The 21,336-nt window shown below is 35.2% G+C and overlaps 1 protein-coding gene across 1 annotated transcript; it reads left to right on the top strand.

Moving 5' to 3' along the window:
* The first annotated feature begins 2,442 nt into the window (after positions 1-2,442).
* LOC18427493 (RmlC-like jelly roll fold protein) lies at positions 2,443-16,073 on the top strand. The gene is made up of 3 exons (XM_006836541.4): positions 2,443-2,723; positions 14,576-14,697; positions 15,636-16,073. The coding sequence occupies exons 1-3, from the start codon at positions 2,519-2,521 to the stop codon at positions 15,957-15,959; spliced, it is 651 nt and encodes a 216-aa protein (XP_006836604.2). The 5' UTR covers positions 2,443-2,518; the 3' UTR covers positions 15,960-16,073.
* The last annotated feature ends 5,263 nt before the right edge of the window (positions 16,074-21,336 follow it).

Here is a 21,336-nt window from a genome sequence, read left to right as displayed (position 1 = left end):
AAAGAATTTGGATTTTTAATTATTATCCTTAAATCTTACCCTCCAAGAATTGGACGGGCTACATTCAATCTTGAGACATTTCTCTCAAGAGTGCCAGTTGGAAACTTTTGTTATAGAAGTTAGTCGACTACTTGACGAGGTTACATCTGCAAATTTTGGAGTCATGAGATTCCTAGGTTGAATTTTAATACGGGAGTAATGGATAATATGCTTCCACAATAGCATAAAATTTTTTGTCATCATTATAATTTCTTTAAAAGGTAAAATAAAATTTTATGAAGTAGAATCATTTACTTTTAGTACAAGAAAGTCACAATCACGTTTAAACATTGAATTTGAAACCTGGTGATAAAAAATATGTCACAATATTTGAAAAAAAATTTCGAGAACATTATCCACAATTAGTGGCATACCTTAAATTTCTGATTTCACATCTAACGGTCAAAAAGATTGTGTAATGTGATTAGTTCATATTTCAGTTTAAAACAGGTAAGAAATTGGGCATACATGTATATAATTTTATGCATTTTGTGGAGGGTGCAGTGCAGGTAAAAATATTAAATGTGACATAATACCAATAAAAATACCTTTTTTTAATGTAATTTGGAAAAAAAAAAAAAAGAAGAAGAAAAAACCACTTTATAATGCATGTTATCCAACATTCAACCTACACTTTCAATGCTCAAAAGGGAATTATATTCGGTTAGTCTTCATGGATGGAAAAGAAAAATCGAAGACAAATTAGAGTTTCAATGGTTTAATGAGTTTTCTCAACTTCATTTTAAAAGTCACAGCTCTTAATTTTTTTTTTTTTTGTAAAGGAAAATGCTTGGATAGGGCTGCAACCCTATTAAAATAAGCAAACCAAAGCCTCACCTTATAAGTCATCGAAAATTGTAATTTAAGTGTCGAAAAACCTTTAAACCAGTGTTTTAAAAAACGCCGAGTCGAATCGGACTCGCCCGGTTCGACTCGGAAATCGTGAAAAAGGGACCGGATCGCCTAAAAAATCGGAAATCGTTCGGTTCTAGAGAGAACCGGACGATTCTGTACAGTGAATCGCCGATTCACTGTACGGAATCGGCGAGTCCGTACAGATTTTTATTTTTATTTTATTTTATTTTGTTTTTTTTTTTTTTTTTTTTTTTTTTGTAATCCATGATAGATTTTTTTGTAATACTTGATCAATTTTTTTGTAATCCATGATCGAATTGTTTTTGTTTTTTTGTAATCCATGATCGAATTTTTTGGTTTTTTGTAACCCATAATAGAATTTTTTGTAATCCATGATCGAAATGCTTGTTTTCTTTTCTTATAATCCATGATCGATTTTTTTGTTTTTTTTTTTTTTTTGTAACCCATGATAGAATTTTTTGTAATCCATGATCGAATGTTTTGTAATACATGATCGAAATGTTTGTTTTTTTTTTGTAATCCATGATCGAAATGTTTGTTTTTTTTTTTTGTAATCCATGATTGAATTTTTTGTTTTTTGCTTTTTTTGTAACCCATGATAGAGTTTTTTGTAATCCATGATTGAATTTTTTGTAATCCATGATCAAACTGTTTTTTTCTTTTTTTGTAATCCACGATTGAATTTTTTGTTTTTTTTTATTTGTTTTTTTTTGTAATCCATGATCGAATTTTATGTAATCCATGATTGAATTTTTTGAAAATTTGTGATTTATTTTTTTTAATCCATGATCGAATTTTTTTTTGTAATCCATGATAGAATTTTTTGAAAATTTGTGATTTTTTTTTTAATCCATGATCGATTTTTTTGAAAATTTGTTATTTTTTTTTTAATCCATATTATTCAAAGAGAAAATGAGAGAGACGATGATTCTGAGGCTACCCTATCCCAGCCATATTATTCACATATCGAGTCCCAACAGCAACAGTGTAGGGATGAGCACGAAATACTGTAAATTAAATGCTGAATGGCGATTCATGCAGGGAAAGAACATATCAATATTCGCATATTCATTAAAAAACATGAAAATTCTTAATGGAGTATCCTCATTTTTTATTGAATTCCTAAAAAACAATATTTATAATGAATTTTAATAATTTTTTTGAATTTTTTTTAAGCTTTATTTTGACCGATTCACCCGATTTTCTATCCGGATCGGGATCGGTTTTTTGGAAGCTCGATCCGGGTCACCGATCCGTTTTTTAAACCATTGCTTTAAAATGTTAATTGAACATTATGGTTGTAAAAGAAATTTTGAATTTCAAATCCTAAAAATCGCGTAGCAACAAATCATGTAGTCTGCCTATTCCACCCTAAAAATAAGTGTTACCAGATTTACAGGATCTATGACATTTTTTGAGTTTCCAATTTTATTATGGATGATGGAAATTGATTTTAGAGCCGTAATGGGTTTTCTCAATGTCGTCTAGTCCTTTTCCAAATTCGAATCTGTATTTGTTTTAAGTTCCGTCCGTAAATTTTCATGAGAAAAAATGACCTTTGCCTCTCACTCTATAAAAAAATAAAAACCAGTTGACTCTGTGTATGTACCCTGCTCACAGAGACTTAATAAGAGACTATAGAGAGAAGAGAGGAGAGAAGAGTGGAGAGAAGAGAGAGATGGGTTCCAAAAGAGTATCAGAAATTGTTGACCTGCTGCATCTAGAGCCCCACCCAGAAGGAGGCTACTATGCTGAAACATTCAGGGATACCTCAGTCACTCTCAAAAAATCTCAGCTGCCATCTCAATGTAAGCAATCCCCTTCACCCTCATTTCATTATTATAAGTGTACATATATGTTTGTTTTATCCGATTACTCATATCACTAGTATGTGATCCAGTTTCTAGATCTATTCATTGGTTTTCAAATCAAATGAACTATTGAATATTTATTTGTACCAATTCAGGAAAAAGGACTGATGGGTATCATTCATCCTGCTTGTTTTAGTGGCTATACATGTTGAATGAATGTTTAGTTTATCAATTCTTCCATTTTGGAATTTTTGAGTATATTGTTTTGTAACAGGGTGTGGTTTGCATAAGGTTGCAACCTTAAACAATCCAATTAAGGAGCACCTCTAAATTTCATCTGATATAAAAAATTCTTAGGATGGCTTGACAATATTTTTTCATCTCTAATTATAAAATTTTAAACTCTAAAAATGGTTCAAATCAAGTAGATCTATAAACACATGAAAATCTTGAAAATGGACGATCGAGATAATGTGTTGCAAGATAGACTTTTTGTGGACTCGAAATCTTTTTTTCCTTTCATATTCACTCAATGTTGAGATGATCAATTAGAGGGTTTTCCAACATTCAAACAAGCTTTTATGATGGATTTTTGAGGTCATCTTTAATTCTACATTTTAAGGTTGCAACTTTATATAAAATTTTTCCTTTGTAATATATATAAGTGAACTTTTTTTTTTTTTTGAGGAAGGCTTTATAAGAACTCCCTCTCAGTCATTTGAGAATTTGAGGGATATTGGGAACCCAAAGTTATGATTTTGAAACAAAAGAATAGGTCTAGAACAATAATTAACAGCTTACATTCAAAGGTTTTCCCTTTAATCATTAAGTTTAGGGAGGCTTGGGTGCCATTGAATCTAAAAGTTGTATGATCTTGGAGTTACATGAAATGCATCATACATTTCCTATAGATGCCTCATTACTTTGTTACATGGATTCTCTTGTTCGGGTGTTGTGCCAGTGTCAGACACTTGTGGACACACATAGCGGCACAGATTCTTCTGAATTCTTCTTCTTGTTCACTGATAATTGAGCACATCAGATATGAACTTTGATCTTCTTCCTTATTTAGGTATAAATGTGAACCTTGAAAGTCTGTATAAAATTAGCCAACTAAGTCATACTTGATTAGTTTTGGCTATGTTGGATTTTGTTGTTTTTGAAATCTTTTTTTTCCTGGCACGAGGAATCTGACATCTTGTAACCGTGTTTGACACTTACACAAGTACCCGTGTCCATGCAACATAACTGGTTACTGAGGCTAATTAGTCTCGTGGATTTACTGATTTTGTTATCACTTTGATTGAGACCCATTATTCTGGATACCAAACTCAGAAGCACTTTTTCTTTATTATTTTTTACTTATTCACATGAAAATTTTGATTAAAAAGCTAAATACCCTCAAGGATTTTATTCTACCAGTTATTGTCCCTTGAACCACCATCCTCTTTTGTCCTCCATTCATTAATCTCAGGAGCCATTCTACCAGTTATTGTCCCTTGAACCACCATCCTCTTTTGTCCTCCATTCATTAATCTCAGGAACCTTTACCGGATGGTGCTGCTCTGTTTGGTTGATTTTGTGCCTACTTAAGAAAATTAGGCCATTATAAATTGGCTAAATTTATGAATTACATTGGATTTCCTTAACTTTCCTATTGCGAAAAAGAAAAACCGACAAGTGCAAAGGGCAGTCACAATCAAACAACTATGTTTTCAGGTGAAAGAATTAGAACATATTCTCAGAGCTTGGTATTATAAATTTAGTGGAGCATCATAGAAATAGGATTCCAAGGACTGCTTTTTGATAATGCACTTTTTGCTAGGAAAAGTGGCAAATGGATTGTGATTTTGATTTTATGTGTGGATTGCACGATAACCACAAAAAACGGTTCAGCTGGAGTAAGTGCTCTTAAGATGCATCTAGAAAATTATTTTGGGATGAAAGACATAGGGATCATCTGAAATTTCCCTTTGCAGATAGGTAGGAAGTCAAATTAAAAGTATCTTCTGTTTTCAAAGCAACAACGTGTTAAACAAACATCTCTTGCATAAATATATATTACTCATTTGTAAACCATCACAACTAAGAATGTTGATCTTTAAATAAAAATATAGTGAACTGATGTTTTTCCACATGACAGTTGTAGAGAGAGAGTAACCACACGTAGGGAGAAATGGAATAACTATGGTCCACACCCTATTTCGTTATATGTCAGATTTGTGCAAATTAAAAATCTGTTTACAATGTGGAATACTTTCTTGTGATGGACATAAACAATACATAAAACCAAACATACAAAGTCATAAACAATAGATGTGCATGAATATCATGAAGGTCCCAACTTTCTAATGAGTTCTTAAGACCTAACTCATCATCTCTGAGAAAATTTTTGGGAATAATCTCTGATGTTAATTTTTTATGTTCATAGTGACTGTCAAGTTCAATATGTTTATTGCGCTTGTGAAATACTAGGCTGAGTGTTTTGCAGATGACAGCCTGATTATCACAATAGAGTGGGATAGGACTCTGAGGGGCACCTTCACCTTCTCACATGATGTTGATGCCCTAGCCAATTTTCTGCTTCTGCACTGAAGCGGCCTTCTACACTTCACTTTTACTACTCTAGGTAGCAAAGTTAATTCTAAAACAGTACAACATACAGTGTGGATCTCTTTTCAAGAGGACATCTTGCTCAATCAGCATCAATATCTATACTGCTAAATGTGATAGCAGTTTGAGATCATGGCATACTATACTCCTTCCGTAGCTACTCCCAGGTTAAAAAAGAACCAACCTACTCGTACACAAACAACCGTCAAACTCTCGAAAACAGAAAGACTTCACTAGATGCAACTTTCTCTGTTGTACTTATTTCTCCCATAAGCTGGTCAACTTTTGTTTTTTCATTATTTGACTTGTTCATCTTAAGCACGTAGACTTAGCCTTCCATGTATCTAATAGATGCCTGATGTTTAGATACTATAAACCAGACCATTTGTTTCAAAATTCTTGACACCATGAACTTTGCAATGGTGAACCTTGGAAGTTTGACATTGAGTTGTATTAGCAAAGTGAAGAAAGATAAGTAAATTCTTTTAAAATTTCTAACTTGTAGACACCATCTGACCATATGTACATTCTTGATACCGTGAGCTTTAGAATGGTGAATCTTGGAGGTTTGACAATGAGTTATATTTGCAAAATGAAGGAAGATAAGTAAATTCTTTTAAAATTGCTAACAACTTGTAGGCACCCTACTTTGCTAGGGAAATTCCAAGGTGCTTAAAGTTAAAACCATAGCGTCTAGGCTAGTAAACACCTTACATTAGTCATCCCAGACCCTCTCAAGCCTAATAGACTCAGAAAACTATCTACACAAACCTGACACCTGGAAATCCCGAAACTGACATGTTAGAAACCAAAATCCATAACCGCTCCAAAACACATCTAAAATTGGGCTAAAATTGATTTTAAGTTGTAGAAGATGTCATAAGTTTTCTAACGATCCAAGAATCACTCAATTCCGACATATGGTTTAAAAGTTATGGCAAAACAATTTTGTTCATTGCAAATTCTGTTTCATTCCTATGTGACACATATTGCATCGCATGTGACTCATAATGTGTTGCAAGCAACACTAAATGCAAGCAGAGCCAATTTTAACCTCTTTCTTTTCCAGGGAGCTCAGGATTAGCAACACGAGTCGCATTCGCATTGCAAGCCCAAGAACTGCCTGAAATGCCCCATTCTAAAGGCCACTAAGCTACTGGGCCCACAACATCCTGTGATGCACACTGTGTTGCATGAGATACAGTATGCATTGCAGCTAGATGGATGGTCAGATTGAGCCTCCACTTGGTGGGAGCAGTTACATTCCCTGAGGCCTACATACACCACTTCAAAACTCAGTTTTATGGTCAGAACCATATATTTTGGTCCCTTAACAATAGTTTGCCCCTTTTACCATTTTGACCCTCAAACCTTAGAAACCCTAGGGCTCAAAACTGTAGCCCTAGTTCCTAGACACCTTGAGACCTTTGGAATTCCAGCAAGCTCCAACCCTTTCTCTCCAAGACTACAAACTACCCAAAAGCCTCGTGTCCTAGCTGTGCTGTAGCCTTGGATGGTCCATAGACTGCCATAGGCACCTCTCCTCTAAGGCCTTCAACTGTTTGCAATTTCCAATCGACACTTCAAATTCAGTCGAACACATGCATCTCCAGCTCAAGCACCTTCAAGGATTAAGGAACTTGTCCCTTAACCCTTCGCACTGCCTCTATCTGATGATTTGATACAAACCGCAACTCCTAGTTGCAAGCGTATGGGCCTGGCTTGACCTAGTAGGCTGCTCCTCTTCCCTTTTATCATTTTTCTCTCTTTCTATGTTATATTGCATGCTTAATGTACTTTCCTTGAACTTGAAATCTTTTCAGAACATTTCGTTTTGGCGAAACTCTTGCCAATGCAGCTAGCAGATTATAGAAAGAAAGCTCTTAGGTCAACCTTTTGTGGTCTGTAATTTGATGGAGCCCATTTTTCTACCAATTCTTTTAATTTTCATTTAGTTTAGCCATAAATAGAGGTAGAGGAGGCTTCGATTGTTGTCACCCCTCATATTTGTCTGCAAACACAACTATGACTGGTTGCAAGGAATTATGGTGGGAGACTATATTAGGTTCATCAATTTTACTGTCAAGGAGCTTAGATGGTCTTATCTGAAAATGAAGCCAATAATTTCACCTCGAAGGAGATTTTTTACGACTCAGGTGACATACATATATTAATTAGGGCAGCGTTTCCAATTTGGAAACCTACATGGATGGTTTATAATTCACATATGGCCATGTGCTAACTCAAATCATGTGGGCTCTAACAACTTTTATAATCACTAACCGATGTGGTGGTTATGACGCACCACTTACACAGTTTTCTAATTGAGGTTGGTAGAAATAGCTTGAGAATCTCCTTGACTATTAGATGATGATGGTATACATCTTTTGGTATTGACATTGGAAGGCGTACAAGAAAATGATTTTTAGAGTGGGAGCTATGAGAGCCGCACTAGTTCATGCTAAAAAGGATGGAATGTCACGAGAAGCAATATTATATTGGTGGGGGATCAAAAAGATGCGACTTTCATTGCAGCAACCGAAGTCTTAGGTTCATCTTATTTCCCCTGTGCCACATATAAAAACATATTTAAAAAAATATGTGGATGAAGTTCCATTGGATCTTTAAGTTCATAGGGCGGTTATGTATCATAGTAACTAATTATAGAAATCATCACTGTCATCGTCATTATCCGAGCCTTATCCCAACTCTTTGGTGTCGGCTACACGAATCCTATTCCGCCATATTGGTTCAGGATTCTTGAAAAGATGTGGCAAAGTGTTACGCTCGCTGCCCACCGAACACATCCCTCCTTTCTCTGGGCTTGGAACTGGCATGACCAACTTGGGACCAGCCATGGTGGAGTTGAAACTAATTATAGAAATGATTTATAATAAATTGCACTGATAAACTTACGAGCCAAATTTAAGATGTGGTAATATTTATCTTTTAAAAGAATGACTTTAAGATATGTGAATGGAAAAGGAAATATGATTTAGATAGATCTATCACTTTGGTTGCTGGAAATGATCATAATGTTTTTTTCCTTTTTGGTGACCAATATGTTTTCTTTATGCATATCACACATTGCACCTCTCTCACATGGCTCATATTTGCATGTACTAGTGTAAATCATAGCTTATGTGATGGATTAGGAGTTCACACTTGTGTTAATGCCATGATATTGTTGAAATGCGTCACTTGTCTCACTCCCAAAAATGTCTTGTTGCTCCACTTCTAATGCCATATTAGGATCTATAGCGCCATCTTCTAATGATGGTGAAGATTTTGTGTAGCTATTTTTAGTATCGACCCTTATTAGAATATATTTGGTTATTACTTTGTCATTATGATATTTTCCCTTATTAGAATATTGCTACTTTTTACTTCATTATGATATTTGTTGGAGGCTGCTTGTGATATGACTCGGTGCATACCTGTTTACGTGTTGGAGTCCATTGTTGAAAGTGTCCTGATTGGTGATTGTATTGCCAATCGATGCACGTGTCCCCTTGTCATTAGATTTTTGGTTTTTTGGGTGAAGTTTTGTATAAGACACCCTCCTTATACTGTATGTGTATGATGCACCTCTAAATTGTTTATAGGTGTAGTTCCAATGTCGAAAACCATATGATGACTTGAAAAATCTATTTTTATCTCTCATTATGAAATTTAAAATTCCCAAAAAGATACAAATCAAGTAGATCTATCATCATCATCATCATCCGAGCCTTATCCCAAATATTTGCGGTCGGCTACATGAGTCCTATTCCATCATTCTGCTTTATCAAGGGTTATACCCTCAGTAAGATCATAAGTCACCATATCTTTTCTCACTGCTTCCATCCATGTCCTTTTGGGCCTTCCCCTTGCCCTTTTAGGGCCTTCCACTTGAACCAAATTGCACCTCCTAACCGGTGTTGTACTAGACCTACGTTGTACATGGCCAGCCACCTAGTGGCCAGCCACTAAGTCTACTTTCTCTCATCGTATTGCGTATTGAAGCCACACTTAAATTCCTTCTAATGTATTCATTCCGAATTTTATCCTTTCTTGTCTTGGCAGTCATCCATTGCAACATCGTCATCTCAACTACACTCATCCTATAGGTATGTTATTTCTTGACTGCGCACATTCCGTCCCATAAAGTATGGCTAGTCTTATAGTTGTCCTATAGAACTTCCCCTTCAATTTCATTGGTATGTGGCAATCACATAAACTTCGGATGTACATCTCCACAGAATCGCGGATCTATTTCTGTGCGGGACATCTTCCTCATTCTCTCCTTCCTCCCCGATTATCAACCCAAAATATCGAAAATAATCTTTTTTAGGTATTTATTTTTACTTCTTTTTTTTTTTTGATAATGTCAACCTTAAATTGAGTAAAAAGATGAGTACAACAGACCTAGGCAATCCACAAGGGCAGATGCTCTAGGGAGGCTCTTTTAGGTATTTCTTGTCCATCAATCTTAACTACTTCCTCGTTTCTACTCCTATTATTACTAAACTTGCATTCTCTATATTCTGTCTTAGTCCGGCTAATGTTAAAACCTTTAGATTCTAGAGCATCCCTCCAAAATTCTAACTTTGCCTTGATGCCACCTCTAATCTCGTCAATCAAAACTATGTCATTCGTAAATAACAAACACCGCGGTACCTCATTTTGTAGGTGCCTAGTTAACTCGTTCATAACCTAAACAAAGAGATATGGGCTCCGCAATGATCCCTAATGTAGGCCTATTGTCCCTGAAAACTCAATTGTCTCTCCACTAGTTTTCCTCACACTTCTTAGTTCTCCGTCGTACATATCTCTCACCCATGTCAATATAACCTTTGATCAAGCATATCTATGAACACTTAAAAATCTTGAAAATAGACAGTCTAGATAATTTACTACAAGATGTATAATTTTTAGGACTTAAAATCCTTTTTCTTCATATTCATACATCTTGAGGTTAAGATGGTCAAATTGAAGGGTTTTCCGACATCAAAACACCCTCTTTTAGGGGATTTTTGAGGTGCATCTTACTTCAATCATTTAAGGTTGACATCTTATACATGGACTTTTTCCCTTTTTTTTTTCTTGGGTTAATTATTAGCTTTGATGGTTGATGAGGCCCATCTTATCTCTTTGACGGTAAAGCTGATGATTTTTAACAGTCCTCCACTATTGTTTCTTCCTGGCAATCCGGTGTGGCTTTCGGAAACTCTGAAAGAATCTGCTGGACTTTGGTCTATGAGATTAGAAGAGTAAAAACTGTAGTTAGGATAAAGAAGAAAGGGATTTAGTGAGACTAAAAAGTAAAAGGAGAGAACCTTTGAAGTTTAATGCCAGCCCAATTCTCTGAATTTGACTTGGTTGGCGAGGTACTGCATGATCTAAGGCCTAATAATTAAATTTATATACCAGGGAAAGTATCGCAAGTATGCCTACCTTTGAGAGCAATCATTATTCCTGCAATTCCTTCTCAACCAGCCCAGTTTACTAAATGTGGTTCCATATCCCAACATCTAGGAATCTCCTCCATACCCTTTAAAGCTCCAATGTTGTCCACTAAAAGATGAATTAAATGGAGATTCAAGGTATTCTTAAGGACCTCTCCAACTGTAAGTGCTGTCACAGGTGAAGCACTTCCCTTTCCCTCATGTTTCTCTTTTCTATTATTGTTGATTTTAGTATTTACTGTCATTGCTCTTCTTGTCTGGAACTTAAAATTTGTTTTTGGACTTCTTAATTTGATTTCAGTGCGAAGCTCTTCTGACTGTGCTTGTCTTTGGATTGTTAAAATTATCATTTTCCTTATGCTGCCTATCACCTTTACTCCATCAACTTTTGTAAGACTTAAGGCTTTCTTTGGAAGTCACATTCATTAGTATAATTCAGCCTATAGTTACTGAAATTGTTCTACAAATTGCCTTATTTATAAGTTTTAGAATCTCACTTTTTGCAAATTTTAATTAAATATTGATGCTTAAAAGATAGTAGGAAAATCCCTTCTAACTTTCATTTTTAGGAGATTTAAGTGCTCTAGGAGTCAAGGCAGGTTGAGATCTTCTTGGGTAACATGAAGTGGATCTCTTGCAAGCTCGTCTGCATAGAGGGAAGTGTTGAAAATCCAGTGCAAGTGTGATTGTTGACGTACAGTGGTTATATCTGGAAGGAGAATCATCCTCACACTTGTCCATAATTGCCTTGAAGCTGATAGTTTTCATACTTGCTGAAATTGAAAGCAGCATCCGGTGTGTTCATAGATTGGGAATGTAGGTCACCACCATATAGGAAGTTTCTGGTTGGTTATTTCTCCATGGTGTTAAATATTTTCTCTGTGTCAACCTTATGCCTAACAAGTTGAGCACACATTTATCGCCATAGATGATTCCCAAATTTCTTGTCTTTGCTTTATTATTAAAGTTCCGTTGCAGAACTCTTCCATATTGAAAAGTAGCCAGTCTTTTCACCATTTTGAAGTAGTGATGATTTTAATGGAAACTATGAGGGTGGCCTTTATGGAATATGGTGCAGAGCGACCACAGGTCGTTCGAGGTTGAGCTCCCCTCACTTGTTTATGATAGCTGCAGCACATCTTCCCCCCATACCCCCCAATTCCCACAACAATAAAAAAAGAAAAGAAAAGAAAACCAATTTAAGCAAACATGTAGTTGCTAAGGCTTTGTTTGTGGATGCCATTGGTTCCTCTCTTTTACTCCTTCAGGTCAATGCTTGATTGCTATTAGGACAATACAAATGAAAAGACCTTATGTGGTCTTTTCTTTTGTATTTTAAAACATTGGCTGGGGCATCATTTTTATTGACCACATTTTTTAGAAGTCGGAGCCTTGGCAACAAACACATTCTTGACCCATGTAATGGATTCTGAGCTCCTCCGATACATAGACTAACTTTCTTGGATTTTTCCTAGCCATTGCTGCTATCCATCAAATTGAAATGTTCCTAGTTCAATACCCTCTCACATCCTTTTTTGAAGTCTTGAGATGTGGCCTTTGCATATATTAACTCTTTTTTTTTTTTTCCTGTTTTCAGGTTTCTTTGTAATTTTATGTTAGTGTTAAACTTTTTTTGGTAATTATTATTTTTTTGATTAAGTTGACTATTGCATTGAATATAAAAGGAGGTACAATCAAAACCATATACAAAAAATAGGCGACCCAGTCAAAGGGTGCCCTCTAGAAAAACCCTCAAGGGGCCCAAAAAATGCTCTACACTAGAAAGAAAAGGAGGATGCAGGCTTTAAAAGATGTCTACAATTCCCATGGGGAAGTTAAGACTTGCTCCTTCCCTAGCTAGAGCATCGGCATCTTTGTTGGCTTCCCTAAAAGTGTCTCCAAGTAACTCGTAAAGTAATGCAAATTTATGAAATTTCATGGAAGATTTGGTCAAGTCTCCAAGGGCATGAAGCGGCCCCAGAGGCCAGGCGATGATGTTTCTGGAGTCACCTTTTGCTGCCAAATCAGTATTCCAGCTAGGGTCAAATCTTCGAAGCCTCTCTAGTAAAGCAACAGCCTTCACCATAGTGGAATCCGTAAAGCCAGTAGGTAAGGAAAAGGGGAGTAGGGCAGAGCGCTCGGAATTTCTGTAAATGCCCCCAACTCCAGAAGGACCCAGGTTGTCAAGAGAGTAATTGTCAAAATTCAGCTTAATTGCCCTTGTTTAGGTGGCGTCCACAAAGAAGCATGAGATATCCTGTGAGCCTCAAATTCAAGAGGGCCTGCCAATTGTGGTGGAGGTCAGCAAAAGAGAAGTTTCTGAAGAGTTTGTGGTTTGAGGCCTAGAAGGAAGCTAGGGTTCGACATTTATCTATCTAAGACTGGATCAAGGCTTTTTCCCCCCTGAAAATTCTGCTATTCCTTTCGAGCCAAATGGTCCACAAGGTGGCAGCCATGGAGGCCCTCCAAAGTAAGTTGCCAGCTTTAGTCCCGAGGGTGTGAAGGCAGGTAAAGGATAAGTGGGGAATCAACCGAGGAGTTACCCAATGCCGGTTGAAGAGGTGGAGCAAATCAAACCAGAGGGCAGATGAAATTTCGCAGTGGATGGAGATATGTGAGTAAATCAGACCAGAGGCCAGAAGGAAACTAGTGTTCGACAGTTATCTATCAAAGATTCTATCGAGGCTTTCTACCCCCTGAAAATTTTGCTATTCCTTTCAAGTTAAATGGCCCACAGGGTGGCAGCAATGGAGGCCCTCCAAAGTAAGTTGCCAGCTTTAGTCCAGGGGGTGTGAAGGCAGGTAGAGAATTGGTGGGGAATCAACTGAGGAGTTATCCAACGCCCGTTGAAGAGGTGGAGCAAATCAGACCAGAGGGCAGATGAAATTTCGCAGTGGATGAAGAGAAAAACAATTTCGGTAATTAAAAAAGCATTTGACAAGAAACTATATCCAATGGACTCAAGCAGTACATCTTTTAGTGAACTTTGTTCTTTCGTTCTCATGGCAAATTATATTGTATTATTGTTCCTTGTTAGTCTTATTATTGTTAATCTTAAGCTAAACTTCGATGGATGTTCCGTCATAAATCCTGGGCCGTCGGGAGTAGGGGCTATCGTCAGGGACCACCTTGGTACAACCATGGCCTCTATCTCTAAACCTATAGGTCATGCTGATTCTTTGGAGGCTGAAACAGTTGTCCTCTTGGAAGAACTCAAGCAAGTTCAATCCCTATCCTTCCTCTCTATTACTATTGAGGGAGATTCCAAGAACATCATCTCTTGGATGACGCCCTCCTCCACCCTACCTCCCTGGTGCTTGGCTCGGTATTTTGATGAGATCGAATCCCTTTGTAGGGACATGCACATCTCTTGGAGACATATCTGGAGAGAAGGAAACCAGGAAGCCGACACCCTCGCTAAAGCAGTGGCATATTTGGCAGGAAACTAGCATGTCTCTTTGGATCGCCATATTTTTTTGGGTTTCTCTTTCGATTGTAACCTTTTAAAAGAAGGCCTTCTGATTCTGTTTCTTTCCCCTGGGACACCCACTTGTGGTTCACCCAGTTTCTTGCACTCACATCCTTTAATTCAAAGTTAAGTTTCTCAAAAAAGAAAAGTTATTATCACCATCAATTGATCTGTGAATTACTTCAAAGCTTTACTGAATTCCTTTATTCCAGTTTTTAATGCAACTTGGAGTTTCAGTTAGTGTTGCCAAAGTTCCTAGGAAGTTTGTTGGGCTTCTTTTTCTCGATGCTTGTTTTGATACTGTTCTGCGTGTTTTCCAGACAAAGTGGACCGGCCCATCAGCACCAACATCTACTTCCTCTTACCATCTGGCAACATCTCCCTTATCCATCGCATTCCCTGTGCTGAAACATGGCATTTTTACATGGGGGACCCGCTCACAGTGAGTAACTTCTCTTTTCTTGTGAAATTGTTTAGAAGAAAATTGGATGGCTATCCAACCTTCAGAGATGTGAATAGGGATTCAATTAGTAATTGGAAAAAGTTTATATAAGGATGCTACCTTATAATGTAGAACTACAAATGCCTCTCAAAAATCCATCGGAAAATGTAGTTTTAATGTTGAAAAACCCTTTATTGATCATCTCAAGATCGAGATGTATGACTATGAAAAATAAAAAGATTTTAAGTCTCAGAAATAGTTCATTTTACAACATATTATTTGCACCGTCCATTTTCAAGATTTTCATATGTTTATAGATCTACTTGATTTTGACCATTTTTTAAATTTAAAATTTATTAGATATAAAAATAGATTTTGAGATAATCCTAATAACATTTTACATCAAAATTATATACCATGATAAAATTTGAAGGGCACCATACCTCCACACCTACGGAGGCGTCCGTATGGAAATTGCACCCTTAGTCATTTGTTAATGTAGTTACACACACATCTGAAGGTTGGATGGGATCCAACAGTTGTGGAGCTGTCATACAAGGCATGTACACCATTTTTCTACAGAATCACTTCCCTACACACACACATACAAGCTCATTCCTATGTAGAAGGAGGGTAAGAAAGTAGGTGTCTTTGTTTTTGAAAGTGTAGGTTACCCATAATATTTGTCAATGTTTTCCTATTTAGTTTCTTCTTTCTTGTGTATGACTATATTGGCCAGACTTTTCCTTAGATCTTCTTCATATTCTTTTTAGTTAATCGTTCATGGCCCATCTGTGACATGCCTTGAATGTTGGCACCAGCTATTTAGTGTTTCTCAATCTTCCAAATATCTATTCTCTTGATCTCTCAAAAAAAATATTGCCCAATAAAAGAACACATCTTTTAGTCTTTTATCTCTCTTTTTGGCATATGATGAGGTCGTTGAGCTTGGAGACGACGGCAAGGTGAAATTCACCGTCTTAGGCCCTGACTTAGCCAGCAGCCAAAAGCTCCAATACGTGGTGCGGCCCTATGTTTGGTTTGGTTCTTTTCCCAGCAAGGATATCGAGACCTTCTCATCAGATGGAAGCTCTCTACTAAAGGCTCCAAGGAGGGACCCTGAGCTCAATTTCTCACTGGTTGGATGCACTTGTTCTCCCGCCTTCCAATTTGATGACTTTGAGTTGGCAAAGCAGTCACATTTACTCTCCTTTGCCCCTAATGCTCGACCTTTCATCGAATATCTTGCTATAGCTGACTAAAATTGCATCCCCCCCCCCCTCTCCTGTTTTTTAGTCAGAACTTGTTGCAATATGTAAAACTCGGGGTGAGTTTACAAAATAAATATATACTGCAAAATATAATCCTGTTTATAATGACAAATCTCAATGATAAGTAACTCTTACTAAAAAAAAAAGAGAAAAGGGTGTGTGGTTTGCATAAGGTTGCAACTTTAAACAATCAAATTAAGGCGGAGCTCCAAATTTTATCATAAATGTAAATTTGGTGTAAATAATTCTTAGGATGGCTTGATAATCTATTTTCCTCTTTAATTATAAAATTTTAAACTCTAAAAATTGTTTAAATCAAGTAGATCTATAAATACAATGAAAATATTGAAAATGAATGGTCTAGATAATGTGTCGTAAGATATATTATTTGTAGGATTCGAAATCTTTTTTTTTCTTTTCATATTTACATATCTTGACATTGAGATGATCAATCAGAGGTTTTTCCAACATCAAAACAACCTTTTATGATGGATTTTTGAGGTGCAAGTTGATTCTGTATTTTAAGATTGCAACCTTATCCAAACTTTTTTCAAAAGAAAATCCAATAGTGAAAGGCAACAAGAAGCTCCAATAATATGGTATTTCAATGAATCCTAGACGATCGACTGAAATTCCGAATTTCTAAAGAGGTGACCAGCAAATTAAGCGAGATAAAATGCTTATTAAGCTATTGGAGAGATAAGCTACAAAAAGCCATGAGATACTCAAGAAAAGGAAAATATCAAATTATACTCAAATTGTAAATGATAATGTCAAACAAATATGCCTCCTGTCAAATGTGGCTGGTAGTACTGGCACCTCGAAGGAAAGTCCAAATCAAAATAATGTGGCAAAAACTCCTTTTAAGTTGCCTATTGATATGCCATTGCCTCTTTTAACTCCTGAGCAAAGGACATTATGCATAAGAAATCAAAAATTGGGAATCACTTAAATTTCTGTTTAATTTAATTCATGCAAGGTTTAGTTACCAATCCAAAGAAGAGCTTTGCAAAAGAAGTTACCAAGTCTCTACCATGAGAATACAGAGCATTATCCTTCAGCCAATGAATTAGGAAAAATGAAAGAATGTAGGGAACAAAGCCTGTGTCTCTGATATGAAACCCACCAGTAACTCTCTAAAATATTGGTTTCATGGGGATCATTAGAAACGGAGACCAAAATTTTGATTGGTAAGCAATTTGTTGTTCTCCTCCCATTGCACAAAGTGAAAGTTCAGGCAATAAAATTGGTCTTTTTGGGTACTTTTATGGGATTGTATACTATAATACAATTTATCTTTAGTACAAAGAAGTCACAATTAATTTTAGTCATTAGATGTTCAAATAGATGGCTTGGGATACGTCGCAAAGTTCAAAAAAAAAAATTTGTTGGGCTTTGAATTTAGTCATCAGTACATTTACAACCATTTAATTTGAAATTTTATGGATAAAAATGGTTGTGACCTCGTTGTACTAAATTAAATGGTCTCTTTATATACTACATAGTTAAGTTAAAGAGTCGGGACAAAGTTTTAGTATATTCTCATGGCCCTTCAATACTAGAAACCTTTCACTTCAAATCTTATGCTTAATCTCTGGTGAAAACACTAATGGTCTGAACCACCCCTAACAATTATTACACACCAAAATGGCTTATTTGTGCTGGAAATACCATTGCTGAGGAAACCAATTAAGACATGGCTAAAGGGAAACTGCAGAATGAGGTCAACATTTTAAGACACAAAAATGAGGACATGTGAGTGCAAAAGTGGACATGTGACCTCGAGTAGAAGAAACGCAATGTACATACCACAAAAAGCCATTTCTTACAATCTCACTCTTAAGAATTTCCAAATTTCTTTTTCCAGAAATCCAAACCTGTCCTAAAAACACAATTTTCTCCCTTTTTAGATTCAAAACTTATATCATCATCATCATCATCATCATACTCCAATTAATTGGGGTCAGTTGCACGAATTCTTCTCTGTCATTCTGCTCTATTAAGAGGCATACCTTCAGTAACGTCATAAGTCCCCAGTATCTTTTCTCAATACTTTTAATCATGTTCTTTTGGGCATACTCTTGCCCTTTTTTAGCCTTCCACTTGAATTAACTCACATCTCTTAACACTTGTTGTACTACTAGGTCTACGCCACACATGGCCAACTCACCTAAGTCTACTCTCTCTCTCAGCTTATCGCCTATTAGTGCCGTGCCTAATTTTTTCCGAATGAATTATATGCTTTCTAAAAACATTTAATCCTCTCACTCCATGTATTCTCCCTATATTCCAACTAAAAACAACATGCCAACATGGTAAATAAATATTGTAAATTTCTCTATATTCCAACTAAGAACAACATGCCAACATGGTAAATAAATTTTGTAAATTTCTCTATATTCCAACTAAGAACAACATGCAAACATGGTAAATAAATATCGTAAATTAGTTTAAAATATTAGTTGCCCAAAAAGGGAAAGTTACTAATTCCACCCATGTTTCAGGTGGTAAAATCACATACATTGGAAAAAATACATACATTTATTAGAAAAGTTGAAATTTTCTCTTTTAATTCTAGGGTGGGAAAAGATAAGGTGAAAGTTTACGGTCCATATATATCTTTGACTGCTATATATCAATTTTCTTATATAATATTTTGTTCGTTCTCATTGTATAAAACCTTGTCTGTAACTGGATTTGCTCTTACATGCTTGATAGTTGGATCTCTTTTTTTTTTAGCAACAAACAATGACTTTATAAACTTATATACTTCCCCTAAATATTTTAGCAAAAAACAATGATTTTATAAACACGTGTACCATATATAGAAGAAATGAAAATAAATTTTCAGGTCATCACAAGCTTTATGTGCTTCCCCTACAGCATAAAACTTATATACTTCCCCTTATCCAACTGTCCAATCTAAATGGAGGGCTAAGATTGCTCCAAATCATAATGTCACGTCTCTACATTATTTTATTTTTAATTTTTTTTCTATAAACTATTTTGACATCAAATTTTGGAAGTCCATTCCTCTATTAAACTCGCACTAGTGGAAAAATATAAAAAAAAAAATTTCGATAAAATAAAATGACCAAAATACCTCTGAAAGATTCAAGGGGTATTTTAGTCATTATATTTTATCGAAAAAGTATTTTTAATATTTTTTATAGGTGCACCCTAATGAGAAGATGACAGGTACCAAATTTCATGTTCATACAATTTGTATAAAAAAAAACTAAAAATAAAATACTTTGAGACCGAATCTAAGATCAAAGAGTGAGTGGCTCTTTTGATCAAAATTGGGTGGCTGGATGGTAAGAAGGATAGAACTTCTATGCTGTAGAGGAAGGATAGAACTTCTATGCTGTAGAGGAAGTATAGAAACCTTTCTCTTAAATAATTGACTCTAAGTTCTCATGATATTTTATTGTTGTTGTGCTCTATTACATTTATTAATAGTTTTAAAGCTTTTGGATTGAAAGAAATTCATATTTTTTATATTTTATTGTTGTTGTGCTCTATTACATTTATTTATAGATTTTAAAGCTTTTGGATTGAAAGAAATTCATATTTTCTATGTTGATGTTAAATGTTTTAGACAAACGTATTTTGCATTTTTTATCTAACTAGGGTAAGGTGAAAAAAACAACAACTTCGAAAACTTTTAAATGATAAAAAAATCTTCCAACTTGGTGTTTGGTGGGTGTGTAGTCCACATGACTACTATACTACCTAAGCACTCCTTTTGCATGATTACCGCTAAGTCTCTAACTACCCACACCTTTTGCAATCTTTTGATTCTTATTAGAATAAAATGACTTGAAATCCCATGAGCATGAAAGGACTTGGAATAACATGCTTCTATTGTTTTGTGTTATAAAAGCCTTACCATCCTTTCTCATATAATTTTTATTTAATTTATTAGAACCAATTCAAAAACGGAAAAACCTAAAAAAAATTGGGAGGTGTTTATTTGAAACTTAGACAAGATTGGGAGGTGTTTATTTGAAAAACTTAGAGAAGTTTGGTTAGTAAAGTAGTATGTAATAATTTTTTTTTGGGCAACGGACGATATTGAAATGGTATATTAGTTTTAGTTTTTTTATTTTAAATTTGGCTTCGCATGATATTAGAGTGAATTACGTATAAAAGGAAATTTTGTAAATAAAAGGATTCCAATAATGCTAATTAATCACCCTCTTTATCAACTAATGGAAGTATGAAGCGTTATTAGTGCTCATAATTATAAACTTCAACTTACTGAGAGAGGGAATCATAATTTATTAGGGTATTATCATTTATTATGATATTCCACCAGAAAGCTTAACCACACTGCAAAGCTGTTTTTAGTTCGGTCATCTTTTGATGTAGAGTGTTTTATCGTGTATTTTTGTTTTTTATAATTATCTTTCGTTGATTTTATCATAATTAGTAAATATCTATTTCTTTGTTTCTTATAATTTTTTTCGTTGATTTTATCATAATTGTAAATATCTATTTCTTTGTTTTTTATAAATTTTTTTCATTGATTTTAGTTAGACATAATTGTAAATATCTATTTCTTTTGCAGTAAATTATGCTAATGTTTTGATTGATTCCTTAGAATTTTTTTTTTTTTTTTTATTACGGACACGTTTTAATTTTGTAGGCTAATTTACATAGAAATGTTCTCCAAAAAGATATTTTACTCCCTCCGAGATATATGGTTCATTTACTCCCTAGCCCCAATTAGTTTTACGAACCTAAATATTAGAGATATGATATCTTTAGCACATAGATTAACATCGATAAAAAATTATAATTGTACTCTCTAAGCACTTGAAAAAACATAATGTCTCAAGCTTGAATTGAAATCGTCCAACTTTTAGAAAGTGAGATCTAAGAGTTAGAAACCTCAAATCTCAATTTATTTATTTTTTTGAAAATAATAATCTAGAGATTAAAAGATGGTTACCATTTTTTCATATTGAAAGAAACAGGGAGTAGAAATAAACTATGCTCCCACGGGAGCATAGTATACGTGCTCCGTTTGTTTATCAATTCCTTGCCAATTCTCTCTCTCTCTATGCCCCTCTCCCCAATGCTCTCAGCTGCCGCTTGAAGCCCTAATAAATCGAAGACCATCCCTCTATCTCCCTCACACACCAACATTCCCCTCAAAACTCTCTCCCCTTCTTTAAAACGATAGTAAAAAAAAAAAGGATAGCCATGATTTAATATAGTATTTTTTTTTTTTTTTCTACTAATGAGACTGAAATGAAATTTTGAAGGGGTTTGTGCCATATTTATGTTCATCCAAAAATATTTTAAAAAACCTGAAAAATAAATTGTGCAAAACCGCCTTTAAAAATTTGGGGGTCTTGTT

This window comes from Amborella trichopoda, chromosome 12, assembly GCF_054954075.1.
Source record: "Amborella trichopoda isolate Santa Cruz 75 chromosome 12, AtrichopodaSantaCruz75HAP2 v2.0, whole genome shotgun sequence".
In the NCBI taxonomy this organism is placed as follows: domain Eukaryota; kingdom Viridiplantae; phylum Streptophyta; class Magnoliopsida; order Amborellales; family Amborellaceae; genus Amborella; species Amborella trichopoda.
The sequence above is the reverse complement of the archived record's forward strand: the minus strand, read 5'-3'. Positions and strand labels throughout refer to the sequence as shown.